The sequence below is a fragment of the Rhincodon typus genome, chromosome 4 (genome assembly GCF_021869965.1).
Source record: "Rhincodon typus isolate 14 chromosome 4, sRhiTyp1.1, whole genome shotgun sequence".
NCBI classification, from domain to species: Eukaryota; Metazoa; Chordata; class Chondrichthyes; order Orectolobiformes; family Rhincodontidae; genus Rhincodon; species Rhincodon typus.
The window spans coordinates 57,842,850-57,861,476 of NC_063335.1; the positions used below are offsets into that span (position 1 = coordinate 57,842,850).

The window sequence follows — 18,627 nt, forward strand, 5'->3', positions numbered from 1 at the left end:
AATTGCATCCAATTCTGGTCACCACATTACAGGAAGGATGTGCAGGCTTTGGAGAGGGTGCAGAAAAGGTTTATCAGGATCCTGCCTGTATTAGAGTATATGATCTATAAGGAGAGGTTAAAAAAACTGAGGTTGTTTTCTCTTGTGTGGCGGAGGCTGAGGGGAGACTTGATAGAAGTCTATAAAATTATGAGATGCAAAGGTTGGTTTGACGGTCAGAATCTTTTTCCCAGAGTTGAAATGTCTAAAACCAGTGGACATACATTTAAGGTGAGGTATGTGGTAGGTGGTGGAGGGGTGGTGAGGTTCAAAGGAGTTCTGAGGTGCAAGTTTTTTTATGCAGAGAGTGCTAGGAGTCTGGAACACGCTGCTAGGGGTCGTGGCAGAAGTAGATACAATAGAGGCGTTTAAGGGCCGATTAGGTAAGCACACAAATATGTGAGCAATGGAGGGATATGGACCAAGGGCAGGCAGAAGAGATTTGTTTAATTTGGCATCATGTATGGCATAACTTTGTAAGCCGAAGGGCCTGTTTCTATGCTGTACAATTCTATATTCTATGTTCTACATATCTTATTCTCCCTTATTTGTGTAGCCTGTTCCAATGCCACAAGCCTCTAAACTACCAGCTGTCATCTAATTGTGGTTTCTTGAATGTCCTTGATTTTAATTGTTCCATGACTGGTGTTCACGCCCTCAACCTCTGAGACCCCAGGCTGTATTATTCCCTGAACCTACCTGCCTCTTTACTTCTCCTCCTTCTCGGTAAGACACTCCCATAAACCTACCTCTTTGACCAGGCTTATAGCCATCTGTCCTAGTATGTGATTGGGGATCATATTTTGCTTTATAATGATCCTGTCAAGAACCATGGACATTTATTGCTTGAAAGGCACTATGTAAATACAAACTGTTGTTATATGGCTGTGATCTTTTTTCACGTCTCCATATAAATTCTGCCTGTGCTTCAGGTGACTTATGAGTATTCTGTTTATAGTGCACCATATGATATCATCATGTCTTACAAAAGATATATTTGAAATTGTTTACTAATCTAATTCTCAAGCTGTCCATTCTTTAAAATTGTATCCTGCCAATCTTAGATACCAGCCAGTGTAATAAAACAAAGAACTGCGAATGCTAAAAATCTGAGACAAATACAGAAATTGTTGGTGAAACTCAGTAGGTCTGGCAGCATCTGTGCAGAGAAAGTAGAGTTAACATTTCCAATTCCATTGCAGATAACACTAAGATTGGTGGAGTAGCAGATAGTGAAGGGGACTGTCGGAGAATGCAACAGAATATAGATAGATTGGAGAGTTGGGCGGAGAAATGGCAGATGGAGTTCAATCCAGGCAAATGCGAGGTGATGCAGTTTGGAAGATCCAATTCAAGAGTGAACTATGTGGTAAATGGAAAAGCCCTGGGGAAAATTGATGCACAGAGAGATCTGGGTATTCAGGTCCAATGTACCCTGAAGGTGGCAACGCAGGTGGATAGAGTGGTCAAGAAGGCATACGGCATGCTTTCATTCATCGGACAGGGTATTGAGTACAAGAGTTGGCAGGTCATGTTACAGTTGTATAGGACTTTGGTTCGACCACATTTGGAATACTGCATACAGTTCTGGTCGCCACATTACCAAAAGGATGTGGATGCTTTGGAAAGGGTGCAGAGGACGTTCACCAGGATGTTGCCTGGTATGGAGGGCGCTAACTATGAAGAGAGGTTGAGTAGATTAGGATTATTTACATTGGAAAGACGGAGGTTGAGGGGGGACCTGATTGAGATCTACAAAATCATGAGAGGTATAGACAGGGTGGATAGCAAGAAGCTTTTTCCCAGAGTGGGGGACTCAATTACTAGGGGTCACGATTTCAAGGTGCGAGGGGAAAAGTTTAAGGGAGACATGCGTGGAAAGTTCTTTACGCAGAGGGTGGTAGGTGCCTGGAATGCGTTGCCAGTGGAGGTGGCAGAGGCGGGCACAATAGCGTCATTTAAGATGTATCTAGACAGATACATGAATGGGCAGGGAGCAGAGGGATACAAATCCTTGGAAAATAGGCGACAGGTTTAGATAGAGGATCTGGATCGGCGCAGGCTTGGAGGGCCGAAGGGCCTGTTCCTGTGCTGTAATTTTCTTTGTTCTTTAATCCAATGACCAACTTTCTTTGTTAGTTAGTGGCATTTGTAGGTGGACAAGAGAAGGCAAGGGCACCCTTTCTTTGACATTATTCCCATCTCCTTTGGAAAGTACTTGACCTTTGCCATCTAAGTGAAATCACTGGATGGAAAATTCAGTAACTTCTTTAGTGGGTGGGCAGCCCAATCCACCCAGATATGGTGAAGACAGAAATTTATCTTAAATACACGCATCTGGGGAAATAGAACTGCAAAACCCTAAGAGCAAAATTACACTCAATGGTTCAACTGACATTTGGAAACTTAATGAGTGATTGTTATGTAAAGCTGCAGCCTCGCACCTTGAAACAGACACATTATTTGTTAATTACCCTATAGAACTTCCACATTTCATGGAAAATTGAAAATAATTTATTTAGTTAAAAAAAGGCAGAGGCCATGTTGCACATTTATATCTGAACTAAATCCATTTAATTCTTTCAAAACACAATGGTTACTTTCCCACAGATATTTGGGGAACTTGAACATATTTCTAGCTCATACCCACACCATGCCTGCTTGATTGATGGAACAATGTAATGTCATCAGGAAGTCATGGAAACACTGCCAGCTTGCAATTGCCAATGTCAGAGATCCATGCACCAGACAGTGCTTATTCTGACATATAAGCTCCTGCCAAGCAGTGATAGCGAACAGGAGAATTGGGCCTTGCCTGCTGTAAATACAACCTTGTTCAATGCCATAGATCTTATTTTTGAAGATTTCATAACAGTCAAAATAAGTAAGTACTGGTGATATAGAATAGATAAATAATAGATTGTTCATAAAAAATCCAAATCGCAACTCAACCTTGATTATAATACATTAGCTGCTGGAATCCTGCTAAATTAATCTTTTGCATGAGTTAAGCATGGATGATTTAGTCCTGTCACATTGATTAGATCTGGAATTTTAACAAGTTTGGTGTGCAGCATCAGCTATTTAGTTCCTTCAATTCGAAAGAATGAAGAATTATGGATCCTGGTTCACAGAATGATGAAAAAATTAAATGAAAAGTACACATCCTGACATTGGATGCCAGGAGCAGGAGCTGCTTTACTCCACAATATCATGCACTTGTGTCCCATATGACAGCAATCATTGTGGATTTTATTGAATATTATCTCAAATATGAGCGCAGACTTGAGTTCAGCCATTTAGGACTGAAATGAGGAGAAATTTCTTCACCCAGAGAGTAGTGAGCTTGTGGAATTCTCTGCCAAAACATTGGGGTGGCACGGTGGCTCAGTGGTTAGCACTGCTGCCTCACTGCGCCAGGGACTTGGGTTCAATTCCAGCCTCGGGTGACTGTCTGTGTGGAGTTTGCACATTCTCCCCGTGTCTGCGTGGGTTTCCTCCGGGTGCTCTGGTTTCCTCCCACAGTCCAAAGATGTGCAGGCTAGGTGGATTGGCCGTGCTAAATTATCCGTAATGTTCAGGGATGTGTAGATTAGGTGGGTTATAGGGGGATGGGTCCAGGTGGGATGCTCTCAGGGTCGTTGTGGACTTGTTGGCTGAAGGGCCTGTTTCCACACTGTAGGGATTCTATGATTCTATGTTTTCAAGACAGATGTAGATATAGTTCTAAGGCCAAAGAGCTTAAATGGTATGGGGAAAGAAAGGGAACTGAGTTAGATGATCAACCATAATGATATTGAATGACGGAGCAGGCTCAAAGGGTGAAATGACTTACTTAGTAGTCCTACTCTTATTTTCTAGATTTCTGTGTGTAACAAAATCATAGAATCTCAACAGTGCGGAGAGAGACCATTTAGCCCATCAAGTCTACACCAACTGTCCAAAGAATATCTCACCCAGTACCAGCTCCCTACCTGTAACCCCACATATACCATAGCTAATCCATCCAGCTTGAACATCCTTAGACACTACGGACACTATGGCATGACCAAACCACCTAATCTGCACATCTTTGGACTGTGGGAGGAAACATGGCAGAAACCCATACACATGAGGAGAAAGTGCAAACTCCACACAGGCGGTCAACCAAAACTGGAATCGAACGTGAGTCATTGGCACTGTGAGGCAACATTGCTAACCACTATGCCACCATGCTGCCCAAAAGCATGAGTCTGTTCAGACAGGCTGACCTGGATTTTAACCTAGCGTCAAGTTCTGTTTGTGGGGATAGAGTGCAACGATACAGTTTTCAGAATGTCCAGCAGAATTTAACTACAGGATATCTTATAGTGGGAATTTTGCCCAACAGCAGCCTGATTGACAGTTTAGAAGCCAATCTAGCAGGAAATCTGCTTCACAAGGCTGAAAGACTGAAGCCTGTGACAGCAGGTAGAGGACTGAGAGAGGCAAGGTGGGAATGTTGGTCTGGACCCCTGGCAGGCCGTATTGCAGGAACGTTTGTAGATTGCGATGTGCAACAAACCACCTCTTACCCCCACCCCCCACCCCCAGCTAATGTTTGGAGTGGGTAACATTTGGTGGGAATGGAAGATTGGTGGTGACCTGGGAGATAGGTTCACTGCTAGGAGAGGTGTTTCTGCCAGCTCTCATCTTTCCAATGGTGGCTGAGTTTAGTGTTGGGGTAACAGATGACGGGGTTGTTTTACCATAGAGCATATAGGGTCCAGAGGACACAGTGCTGCTTCTCCTGGCCATAAACATTATTATAAAGTTACTCATGGATTCAGGCACTCCTCACCCTCTCCTACCTGACCAGTTTCTCAAGATCAGGGAAACTGTCTGACTATGGTTAAAAATAGAATCACTGTTTAAATCTAGGTACAACTTCTTGTTATAACATTTAAAGGTCAACTGACTTACTATGAATGTTTTAGTGATATGGCCTTCAACTCACCTCTACTAATACTGGTTGTGAATAGATCAAAATCAATTGAGTTCCTGTTTAAGGTCTTGTATATCTACCTTTGACATGACCCCAACCCACATGGTTATAAGAGTTAAAATTGAATTTAGTGAGTTTACAATTTCATTGCACATAGCCCACACAAGAAATCTTTCCTGAAGTGTTGAGATTGAAGGTTTATAAGAGTTAAAATTGAGTTTAGTGAGGTTACAATTTCATTGCACATGCCGACACGAGAAATCTTCCCTGAAGTGTTGAGATTGAAGCTCATTCATTGTATGTGAGTCCTTTCTGTGGCTGGTCAGTTAACTCCCCCTTGAAAAAGTTAGAAATAGTCACTAAGTAAAGCCTAAAGGACAAAAGACCAATGTGCTATCAACACTAATAGCAGGGGGCTTTTTCTTATTGAGATGTGCTCACTCTTGCTGACCAATGTACATAACTTTTCACGAAAATAACTGTTAAATTGCATTTGCTTCTGCAGATTATGTGAAAGGTAAAATTCATGGAAGATCACTCCTTTCAATACTTTTACCTGATAAATATGAATGTAGTGTGTACCGTGTACTACAGCTGAGGTGATGTAGCACTTTCCCATTCTTGTTACTGCAGAGGCTGGAGGGAAAAAGCTACGCAGCACCATCCAACGCAGCACAGAAACTGGATTGGCAGTTGAAATGAGAAATCGAATGACCCGGCAGCCAAGCCGTGAGTCTACTGATGGGAGCATGAACAGCTACAGTTCAGAGGGAAAGTAAGTTTAGTGTAAAACTGAACATCCCGTGGCAATGCTTCAACAACAGTATACATTGCAGGGACAGGGGTGCAGGCTGTATAGCAGCATCAGGAGAGGCTGAGCTGTGTCAGGGTGTTGGCATGTGCAATATTCATGGTGACAGAGTGTCTTAATACACGTCCTGCCTTAAAGAGTTGCACTTGAAGCAGACATTATGCCTGTTAGGAATGGCGCTAATAAATCAGTGTAAACATTTGACAAACAGCCCCTGTTTATATGTTGTTTTTTTTCCCAAGTCCCCATTAGCAGGGGTTCCCATGGAACCAATTCTGGCAATCTGTAAGTTTGGGGTTCCACTGTAAAACAGCAAACCTCCTCCCCCACCAAACACTCACCCTGGACATATCCCCTACCCTACCAAGAACTCACAAAGCCATTACTGCCTCCAATAGCAGTAAGCATCTCAGTATTTGCCCCTACTGAGATCTGAGATGTCATTTTAATTCAGGCCTGTATCTTACATCAAACTTAAATAGCAATGTGAAATGTTGCCGTTTGAACCTTAGTCCAATATAATATACTAATCATTTTAGCACAAGTTATACACATATTGCAATTCCTCAGTACGGCCAAAATCAGCATTTTATAAGATCAAAATCATATGCAAATAAAAATTATCCATTGACTCATATGCATAGAAATTGCACTCGCAATGTATTTTGTGGATATTGCCTGGTCATTGTTACCAATAAAAATCCACATATTAGTAACCAATTCCTACTTTCTCTATAGCAACAGAGCTATTAAACAGTATCTGTAGCATAGCAGATAGAGGGATTTGATACAGGCATATGAAATGTTCAGATATTGTTATGGTTTACAGTAATTTCCAGAATATAATGTGTGTCAAATCTGTCCAATCAACAAGAGGGAATAGTAAACCTGGCCTTCACAGATCCTATGTACTGATTACAATTAGAATTTTTCCCAATTTTCTCCCCATTTGCACTCCCTGTGTTCCCTCCCAGACATGACTATTCTCCATGAGAGCAATCCTTGACAGTGAGAGCTGTTCACCCACTGAGAGGCATATTGCAGCTTGATCCTTTTCTTACCACAGTGGGGACATGAAATGTCATCTCAGTTCTCAGTAGGGGCAAATGCTGAGATGCTTACTGCTATTGGAGGTGCTAGTGGGGTGGCCCTTAAAGGGAATTCAGATACTTCCCCAGAAGAAACTTAGAAAGACAATCACTACTGTGTTGCTGTTGTCAGGGCCTTGGCAACTAATTAGAATATGCTAGTGATGTTGTATATCATGGGCACAGATTATTATGACTCTGACAAAACAGCAATGGTCATAAAGCAAAATTCCTAAAAAGGAGAAAATCACACCCTGTTCAAAAAAATAATAATTTTGACAAGTAGCATTGTAGTGTTAGTGTAGGTTTGTTCATAAACCAATGTTCTCTGTGATTGAAAATCTTTTCAAGATACAAATTTATTTTAGTTTTAGTTATGGAATCTATGGTATTGTAGTTTGTAAAACCACAAATATGAGGTGTCACCAGTCCTCACCAATATATCCATCTCTTTGCTTAAATGTAAAAGTGGAAAAAATATAAGCATAAACATGTATTTAAGATTACTGTTGAGCTCCATTTTTTTCTCTTCTTGCATTTGCTTTCTTTGCAGCCTTATCTTTCCTGGTGTTCGATTGGCGTCAGATAGCCAATTCAGTGATTTTTTGGATGGCCTTGGTCCAGCCCAGATGGTTGGACGTCAGACATTAGCGACACCATCCATGGGTAAGAGCATTGAGATTTCATCATGAAATGAATAATCCTCAACAAAGGGGACACTTTGACAAAAATTCTAATTGCTTATTGGGAAACCAGCTAGAAGCAATGTGGCATTGTATAAGTTTACCCTAATCCAACATAGTATCTGTTCTACTGTTTTAAGTGACTGTTATTATTGTGACAGTTTATATTCTTCCTGCACCATCTTTATTCAGTAAGATGTATTTGACCATGTCTTCACTTAGGGAAACATGGACCCATTACCAATATCTGTAAACCAGTTTTTGTGGTGAGTATAGACTGCCATGTTGGAGAGCATGATGACAATATATTTCACATGGTTTTTAGATTGTGGCAGACAGGGAGGATTTAAGCTGAGACTAAACTTTTTACTTGCAATGTGGAAGTTTCTTCAAAACTTGACGGAATCTGTTGGATATTCCTCTTAGAAGTGCTGGTATATGGGCTGGAACTTCAGCACACTAAATAATGAGGCAGTTATTAATGCTTAAACAGTCTGGTATGGGGAATGCTAAAGTCAGAAATTGGCAACTTTATTGCGAGGTTGTGGGCTGAAATCGCAGTCTAGACCTTGAGCACAATGTTAAGTGAAGGAATGCTACATTGCAGGGCGATTCTGTCTGTAGGATTAGACATTTCAATTGAGGTCCAGCCTTCTGAGGTGAAAATAATGAGCTATTCCAAGAAGTACAGGGTATTGTCCCAAGGATGTTGTCAGGAAGGTTTCCTCGGCCCACATTGCCAAATTTGCCTAATTCATTATTTTTGTGGCTTTTTTGTGCAAAATTTATTTGCCATAATTGTTGATAAAACAATGGACAGAGGTTATTTTGAAGTGTAATCAAGTGAAACACTTAGAAATGCCTTCAGGATTTCAATGTGTTAGATTAATACAAGTCCCCTAAATGTTATTAAATCCAAACATTGGCTTCAACAAAATTTGTTGTCCTATGCAATGCCTCCCATCTTTGAAGAGGTGTAGAATCTTGGAATGGCACAGCACAGAGAGTCTGCTGAGCCCAAGATGCCTGTACTTGCTCTCTGCTGGAACTATCAATTAATGCTTGTACTGTACCCTTTCACTATAGCTATGTCATTTTTCTTATCTTCACATATTATGCAATTCTCTTTTGGATGTCAGAATTGAATCAAATAAACGGTGAAAGGAAAACAATGCAAAAAAACAGTAACAATAAAGATAGATTTTATGGACCCTAAAAAGAGAGAAAACAGCCCTTGAAGGCTTACAATATTTACCATACTATACAATGGCTGATAATGAGCTTAATACTTTGAGGGGAATTTTACCCCATGCCTGGGGAATCCAGTTCAGGGCAATTAACGTGTTGGCAGGGACTCGTCCAGCCCCCACCCCTTACAGCTTCCTCTCCTCACCTGCTTCTACAAGTGGTTTATAACCTGGTAGTTCCAGAAGGTACACAGAAGACCTTCAGGAACACATTAGGGTTCTACTTTCCAGATCTAGATGGTATGGAATGTTAGACTTAAACAGAATGGGCGGTGGGGTGGCCGGTTGGAGGTAATCTGTGAACTACGCACTTCAGTAGTATCTTCCCATTTCCATCCAAACCTAAAAAAGTTGGAGTAACAAGAAAAGGGCATAAATATAAATTCAGATGTGAAAATGCGATAGAAACACAAACTGTGGGAGGGATAGTGAGAGAGAGAAAAACACACACACATAAACCAGGAGAGGGAGAGCAAGAGAGGGCGAAAGAAAAAGATACACACGAACTGGGGAAGGGAAACCAAGAACGAGAGGGACACATAAACTGGGGGAAGGGGGTAGAAAGAGAGAAACATATGCACAAACTGGGGAGGAGGAGTGAGAGAGACACACAAACTGGGAGAAGGAGAATTGAAAGAAACACAAACACAAACTAGGTGGGGGTGGGAGCAGTAAGAGAGAGACACAGACTGGGGACATTGAGTGAGAGACACAAAAATTGCAAGCGGGTTGTGAGAGAAATGCAAACTGAAGAGCAAAAGGGCAGAAGAAACTGGTTCATTTTGCTCTGTGTTCTAATCTGGCATTATGTCTGCTGTGCAGAGAATGGGGCATATTTCGTGCTGGTCCCGAAACTGGTCTCATGATAGAGTGTGGGAGTCAGTGAGTTGAATTATGTGTGGTTTTATTTATTAGTTTTATGACTCACTGCATATCATTGCAAAGTACAAATCTTTAGTTAGAAACTGTGTTTTGTTGATACCAGTATTTCTCATGGTTATTGCCAGGGTAAGGTACTGAGCACAGGAAGAATGGTCGTTTTGCCAGGCAAGTGTGCAAGTCAAATGGCAAATCATCCCTAATCTCTTTCTGCCATTCATGTGCTCACTCACACACACACATACACACACATACACACACACACACACACACACACACAAGGCACATGAAAAGGGAAACATGGAAATATCACAGTTGATGCTTTACTTAAGCATAAGATCCTTAAAACTTTCATTTCTTCTGTGTTCTTTCATTTAAAAATTATGTTACTCATTTCAGATTGCAATAAAAAGTCATATTTTGTTCAGGGTTTGATGATGCTGAGACATTCAACTGAGGTAATGCAATAACAATTTGTAAACAGTGAGCAAAAAAGGGAGCAAATGACTGGTTTAAAGTGGTTAAATGTTATAGAGTCATACAGCATGGAAACCGATCCTTCAGTCCAACCAGTCCATGCCTACCATGCATACCCAAACTAAATTAGTCCTACCTACCTGCACTTGACCCATGTACCTCCAAACATTTCCTTTTCATGTACTTATCTAAATGTCTTATAAATGTTGTAACTGCACCGCATCCATCACTTTCTCTGGAAGCTCATTCCACATACAAACTGTGTGTAAAAAAAATTGCCCCAGTGACTTATTTAAGTATTTCTTCTCTCACCTTAAAAATATGCCCCCTAGTCTTGAAATCCTCTACCCTAGGGAAAAATGCAGGCCTGACGTTGTGATGTCTTTTACAACCTCAACATAACATCCAAATTCCAATACTCAAAAGTCTGAGCAATGAAGGCAAGCGTGCTAAGTGCCTTCTTAACCATCTTATCTATTTGTGATGCAAACTTCAAAGAATTATATACCTGAATCTCTAGGTGTCTCTGTTCTACAACACTACAAGGCCCTACTTTTAATTATATAATTCCCACCCTTGGTTGTTCCCAAAATGCAATACCTCGCATTTGTTCAAATTGAACTCCGTGTGCCACTCTTCAGCTTATTGACCTAATTGATCAAGATCTCTTTGTAATCTTAGATAACCTTATTCACTGTCCACTCTACCACCAATTTTGGTATCATTTGCAAATTTACGAATGATGCCTACTATATTCTCATCTAAATCATTTGTATAAATGACAAACAAAAGTGGACCCAGCACCGATCCTTGTAAAACACTCCTGTCATTTGATCACCTCTCCAGAAATGCATCAAACAAACATTGGCAACCCTCCTCACACTAGAAAGGACAACAGGCTTGTCAGGGCCCTGAATTGACAAAGTCCAACATACACCAAAATAAGATCTCCCCCTTCAAGTGTGAAACTTCTGATTGATCTTTAACCGATTGGATTTGAACAGAGAGAAATGGCACGAATTGAAGAGAAAAGAAAGAGAAAAATTTTATGAGAAAATCCAAGTTAGGGAGTGGGCAGAGATATTTCTCTTTTTCAATCATAGTTGTGAATGAATCTCCCAAGATAACTTCGGAAAGCATTGATCACACAAGCGACTTGTTCCATGAAATGACATGCACGTGGTATCTTCATCTGGCAGCATCCTCTGTGGAGACAGAAACAAAGTTAACATTTCAGGGTAATGACCTTGTGTCAGAGATGCGAAGTATTTGCAGCATCTTCTGTTTTTATTTCTGATCTCTAGTGCTCACAGAATTTTTCTTTTACATCTCCACATTCTTTTAAGCCAGTATTTAAAAGCACTGAGAGTTTGATTTGTTATTTTGCATATCTCTGGTCCAAATTTCAGAGGATATTTCAAAATGATTGTGAAAAGGTAGAAATTTTTCACGGGCTTCTCAAAAAAAACAGCTTTACATATTTGAGTATAAGATCCTCTACTAATTTAACAACATATTCTGACTTTCATGAATCCACAACCCATGCACAGCAACTCCTACCTCTTTGTAATATACGTGGCAGTTGGTAATCTGCAATGACGGGAAGGAGAGGAAAAAGGCCTCAATGTCAGTGTCTGGTAATCAAGGTGGAAGGGGAAAGATTGAATTGTTTAGAAGGGAAATGGATATTAATTTTCTATATCTCTCCTGTTCTCTTTTCTGTGTTGCCTCCTATGCCTGTATGTGAATGAGAGAGAGAGAGAGAGATTAGGGAGGATTTGCCATTTGACTTTCACAGAGTCATAGAGTTATACAGCTGTACAGCATGGAAACAGACCCTTTGGTCTAACTCGTCTATGCCAACCAGATATCCTAAATTAATCCAGTCCCATTTGCCAGCATTTAGCCCATATCCCTCTAAACGCTTCCTATTCATATACCCATCCAGATGCCTTTTAAATGTTGTAATTGTACCAGCCTTCAACACTTCCTCTGGCAGCGCATTCCATACACGCACCTCCCCCAGTGTGGAAAAAGTTGTCCTTAGGTCCCTTTTAAATTTTTTCCCTCTCACCTTAAACCTTGTTTTGGACTCCCCAAAAGACCTTGGCTATTAACCTGTCCATGCCACTTATGATTTTATAAGCCTCCATAAGGCCACTCCTCAGTCACCAATGCTCCAGGGAAAATAGCCTCAGCCTCTCCCTATAGCTCAAACCCTTCAACGCTGGCAACATCATAAATCTTTTCTGAATCCTTTCAAGTTTCACAACATCGTTCCTATAGTAGGGACAGCAGAATTGAATGCATTATTCCAAAAGTGTTAAGGGCTTGGATAGAGTGGAACTTGTTAAGTGTGTACAAGAAAATTTTCTGATTCAGTATGTGGAGGTACCTACTAGAGAAGGAGCAAAACTTGATATGCTCTTGGGAAATCAGGCAGGGCAGATGACTGAGGCGACAGTGGGGCAGCACTTTGAGGCCAGTGATCATAATTCTAGCAATCTTAAAATAGTGATGGAAAAGGAGAGACCAGACGTAAAAGTTAAATTTCTAAATTGGAGCATGATCAATTTTGACGGTATTAGGTAAGAACTTTCAAAAGTTGATTGGGAGCTTGTGTCAGTACTTGAAACAGAACTGTTTAATATATGAACCTCTTTTTATAATCTTCAAGTGTGTACTGAGACCATGTTGTTGATCTTCTTTACTTTTAGGTGACATCCAGATCGGCATGATGGATAAGAAAGGACAATTAGAAGTAGAGGTGATTCGAGCCCGAGGTCTAGTAGGAAAACCTGGCTCCAAAACTTTACCTGGTAACCAAGCTGATTTTTATTTTTTTATGCACAAAATAGAGATATAAAGAACCAGGAGTGAAGTCAGAGTTTGACACAGTTCTCAAGAGAGACTTTTTTTGATTACTTCTTTCCAAAAATATTCTGCTAGAAATAGTTTCTTCATGGTAGCTGCTCGATGTTTTAACTTCTTCACAAAATTATTATTTTTTTCATTGTGAATATGCAGTGTGACTGTAAGAATGTCACATCCAGGTGACCAATATTTTAATCCAAATTTAACACTTATAGTTTCACTCATCTGATGGATTCCATTAAATCATACAATCACAGAATTGTTATGGTGCAGAAGGAGCCAATCGTGCACGGACCAGCTCTATATTCTAGCGCTAATCTCCTGCCTTTACCTCATATCCCTGCAGATTATTTCTATCCAAATAACCGTGCGAAGCCCTCTTGAATGCCTCAATTGAACCTGCCTCCAGCATATTTCCAGACAGTGCATTCCATACCCTAACTACTTGCTGTCTGAAAATGTTTGTTCCACACATCACCCTTGCTTCAGTTGCACATCACTTTACAATTGGCATCTTCTATACTGTCCAATAGCCTGACTGTAATGACGTCCTGTCTAGCTTTACATTATAAATAAGGAGTTAAAAATAGTGTTATGGGGGTCAGAATGCTGAATCACAGGCTCAGACCACAAATCCTCACATGGCTCATTTATCATTCTCAACCAGCTGTAAATAGAACCCGTACTTCCTCAGTTGTGTTCTGGTGCAGAGTGGACTGAAACCTAGATGTCCGGCTATTTTATCAGTTTTCAGTGATATGGGCATGGACGCAGGAGGGGATTTCTGGCCGCTTCAGTTACTTTCCAGCTGAGGAAGGTGCACACCATCCTAGAATTTGTTATTTAAGTTTTAATTTTAAACTTGTAAGATGTTCACTCCGCTTTTTTATGGCTCTGTCACATTTTTAGAATGCAATTATTGCCTCCCTGGTGTTCCTACTCCTGCCTCAGGAATATTTGCCTTGTGCACCCAAAATAGTAGAAAGGATTATATGTACAAAAGGGAGCCCACTTAATTTTCCACCTATATAAATGAATAAATATAAAATTGCCAGGATACATTATCTTCCTGTGCTTGTCTTGAGAATGCAATAACTCCAGATGTGAGAACAGGACAAGCTGCTCCTCAGAACTGGAAGAGTCACCAGACCTGAAACGTTAACTCTGTTTTTCCTTCACAGATGCTGCCAGACCTGCTGAGCTTTTCCAGAACTTTGTTTTTGTAAATTTCAAACTGGCAGTTGTATATGATTAACTCTGTGATGGCATATCCACAGTACCATATGATGTGTGATTCATTCATGTTTTGGACTGACATAAATGTCCAAAGTCATCCTGATGGCAACGTTCACATATGAAAACTTTTTTTTTCCCCCTTAAGAACTTTTGATTGTGTCATACCTTCTTACATACTGCTTCCAGTTTCAAAAAATCTTTCAGAAGGGACATTGCAATGTGCATTTTACATTTATACAGCATCATTGATATAATTGAACATATCAAAGTGCATTATAAAGCAGAATATGACACTGGGTCACATGGGAGGATATTAAGTCAGATGACCAAAAGCATGGTCAAAGAGGTAGCTTTTAAGGAGTGATTCAAGGAAGGAACACAAGGAAGAGTGCCAGAGAGCTGTAGGGAGAAACTGGGGGCCTTTGGCTTAGGGCCAAAGGAGCTGTAGGTTCAATCATCAATGATTACAATTGCAGATAAAATTGATCAAGAGATCAGAATTAAATGAGCACAGATACGTTAGAGGGTTGTGAGGCTGAAGATTACGGAGGTAGGTCGGGAGGGATTTGAAAGCAGGGATGATATCAAGACATCACTTGATTGGGTTTGTGTCAGCAAATATGGCATGTAATGTGGTCAGAAGCTCATCCTGGCATCAAATATGCAACAAACCTGCTCAGTCTCAAATTATTACCAGCAAGAGGGATGGAGTCAATCAATAGGAAAACAGTTTGGAGCAGGGACAATTCAATATTTAATTGCATGAAATTTCTGCTCGCTCGGACCAGGATATCAGTCTGATGGCTTAGCAACAGTAAGGGAGAGAGATGGTAGTGATGAGAAAGATGTGGGTGTCACCTGCATTTTGTGTAAAAAGACTAATACAGTGTCTTCAGATGATTTCAACAAGCCAAGCCAGTAAGTGAGAAATAGAAGGGGGACAGGATAGATCCAGTGCAGGAATTGGATGAGAAGCCATTGCAATGTGTACATTGGTCGTGAGCAGACGGATAAGAAAGGAACGAGTATGGAAGAGAATGGCAAGGCATTAGAGGAGGATGGTGTGGTCAACCGTGTCAAAGTTTGCTGGCAGTTCTGAAAGTTTACCTGTTCCACAATCACGTAGGATGTAATTTATGATTTCAGTAAGAGCTCATTTGGTACTGCGTCAGTGGTAGAAACCTGATTGGTTAAATGTAGAGTTCTGAGAAATCAGTGTGATTCACAAGGTGCCAACATGTTGAAGGAATAAAAAATAAGATTGGACATGATGTGGACTAAAGGGCTGTTTGTTTTGAGAAGTGGAGGGATAATGGCAGATTTGAAGGAAATGAGAGCAGTATCTGAAGGGAGAGAACTTTAACAGTATTGGCTGACATGGAGACCAGGAAGGGAAGTCAGGTGATCAGCATTTTAGTCAGAATAGGATTGAAGGAGCAGCAAGTAGATCTTAAGGACAAGATAAACTCAGAGAAGAACATGAGGTGAGAAACTGAAGAAAGATACAATTTGAAACTGGGGGTCAACTTTAAAGGAACTTGTCAAATTGTCAATATGGCAAAATGAAAGCCTGCCACAGAACCATGTATCATTTTACTCACATTACACTAGAACTGTGATTATTTGTTGTGTTTCTAAGAACAAGAGTCTTGCTGCAGTGCTTAATCCCTACTGATCCATATTAGATAAGATGCCTCAGGTTTGATCTGTGTAGGGTTAGCTTATTTCTGCCCCAGTCTATATAGGATTTGTGCTTTCTGCTGTTATTACATTTCTGCATGGATTTGCTTCAGTTCTCTGTAACTGTGGAAGAAAACCTGTGATAAACTGGAAGCAAATAGGAATATCCACATAGAAAATTCACTCCACCCTACCATCTCGATTCACTAACCTTTTGTGGGAAATGTGTCTGTAGACATGTTGGATGAAGAAGTGAATCGATTTCACATTCAACAGACTATTATCCCCACCCCAAAGCTTAGGCTAAAGTGTCTAAGGAGGAACAGAGGGGGTCTTGCTGTTTTAAAAAAAAAAGTATCCCTTCATAGGAGACAGCAAGGACTGAAGATGCTGGAAGCCAGAGTCAATAAACATGGAGCTGGATAAACACAGCAGGTCAGGCACCATCAGAGGAGCAGGAAAGTCGACGTTTCAGACCGAAACCCTTCGTCAGGACAGGGGAGGGGGAGGAGAGACCAGAAATAAATAGAGGGAGGGCGTGGAGCTAGGGATAGGTAGGTGGGTTGCAGGCAGAGGGTTATTGTGATTGGTCCATGGGAAGGGTAGAGCGGATAGGAGGGTAGGAAGATGGACAGGTTAGACCAGGTCAAGGAGGTAAGACATGGGATAAGGCTGGGGGTGGAGGGATTTTGAAGCTGGTGAAGTCAATATTCAGGCCCTTGGGCTGTAAACTCCAGTCAACCCATTGTCTCTGCCTGCTCCTGCCCACCAACCTCATTTCCCCCTTCTTCAACTCTGTTCTTTCCCCTTTGGTCCAGGAACTCCCCACCTACATTCGTGATACAACCCATGGCCTCCACCTTTTCCAAAACTTTCAATTCCTCAGCTCTAACACCTCATCTTCACCATGGACATACAGTCCTTATACACCTATAACCCCCATAAGGATCGCCTAGAAGCCCTCCACTTCTTCCTCTCCCGTAGGCCCAACCAGTCCCCTTCCACTGACACTCCCATTCTATGCCTGCCTCTTTGTAGGAATCATGGAACAGTCCCTCTTCTGCAAACCACACTGGCACCATCCCTTACCTGTTTCTCTGCTATATTGGTGACTGTATTGGTGCTGTCTCGTTCTCCCACGAGGAGATCAGGCAGTTCATCAGCTTCACTAACACATTCTACCCCGTACTCAAACTCACCTGGACCATTTCTGAACCTCCCTCCCCTTCCTGGAACTCTCTGTTTCCAACTCCAGAAACCGACTCACCACTGTCATCCATTGCAAACTCGCTGACTCCCACAACAACCTTGACTGCACTTCCTCTCACTCACCGTCCTGAAAAAAATGCTATCCCATACTCTCAATTCCTCTGCCTCTGCCACGTCTGCTCCTTGGATGTGGTGTTCTACTCCAGGACTTCCCAGATATTCTCCTACTTGAGGGACCACAGTTTCCCCACCTCGGTAATTAAGGATGCCCTCAGCTGCATCTGCCCCATTACCTGCACTTCTACCCTCAAACCCCCTACCCCAACAACATTAAGGATAGAGTCCCCCTAGTCCTCATGTACCACCTACCAACCTCCAAATCCAACGCATCATTCCCCCACATTTCCGCCACCTATAATTAGACCCCACCACCAGAAAGATATTTCCTTCCCCACCCTTGACCACTTTCTGCAGGAACCGTTCACTTTGTGACTCCTTCGTCAGCTCTACAATACCCACCAATCTCTCCTCCGCATTCGGTACCTTTCCATGCAACCTGCATTCACCTTTTACCATTCCACCTACCCTTCCCCCAGCCCCACTCCCCTCCCTCTATTTATTTCTGGGCTCCCCTCTCTCTCCACAGTCTTGACGAAGGGTTTCAGCCTGAAACGTTGACTTCCCTGCTCCTCTGATGCTGTCTGATCTGCTGTGTTTATCCAGCTCCATGTTTATGGACTCCGGTATTCCTTCAGAGATTGGGTTCTACAGTGCGGAGGGAATGTTTTTCAATACGATATTTTCTGTATATTTTACATTATTTTAAATCAAGAAATTAATCCAAACACAAATCATTTATGCACATTATACTTTTAAAATGAGAACAGAGTCCAAAATAAGTCACTCAACCAAACATTTTTACTGAAGTGTTTGTAATATCCAAGTGCACGTGATATGCAAGTTGATTAAATGATATACATGGCAGGTGTATAGGATGCCATACATATGATAACTTGTATCATGTTTTAAAGAGAATTGAAACTAAAAAGTGCCAAAGCATGTGATATTGATCATTTTAGCTTTCTGTTCTGTCTGAGCAACCTGATATACTACTGCAGTAGTATATGCTGTAGTGTATGTTATTCTGTAATAATATTGTGTATTTAGAATAATCAGCATAATTGTAACTCTCTTTCTTCCCTAGCACCATACGTTAAAGTTTATCTGCTGGAAAATGGCATCTGTATAGCCAAAAAGAAAACTAAAGTGGCACGAAAAACACTGGATCCTTTGTATCAGCAACAGTTGCCATTTGAAGATAGCCCCCAAGGAAAGGTTCTGCAGGTAACCAGCTTTTATCAGAGATAGTAGGAACTGCAGATGCTGGAGAATCCGAGACAACAAGGTGCAGGGCTGGATGAACACAGCAGGCCAAGCAGCA

The 18,627-nt window shown here is 41.3% G+C and overlaps 1 protein-coding gene across 3 annotated transcripts in view; it reads left to right on the forward strand.

Moving 5' to 3' along the window:
- The window catches only part of LOC109916756 (regulating synaptic membrane exocytosis protein 2-like), a 913,938-nt gene that overhangs the window by 889,813 nt on the left and 5,498 nt on the right, over positions 1-18,627 (forward strand). For all 3 annotated transcript variants that reach the window (XM_048595802.1, XM_048595803.1, XM_048595804.1), the window contains 4 exons: positions 5,636-5,777; positions 7,455-7,567; positions 12,905-13,006; positions 18,391-18,530. In XM_048595802.1, the coding sequence (XP_048451759.1) occupies positions 5,636-5,777; positions 7,455-7,567; positions 12,905-13,006; positions 18,391-18,530 (497 nt within the window). The remainder of the gene's footprint in view (positions 1-5,635; positions 5,778-7,454; positions 7,568-12,904; positions 13,007-18,390; positions 18,531-18,627) is intronic.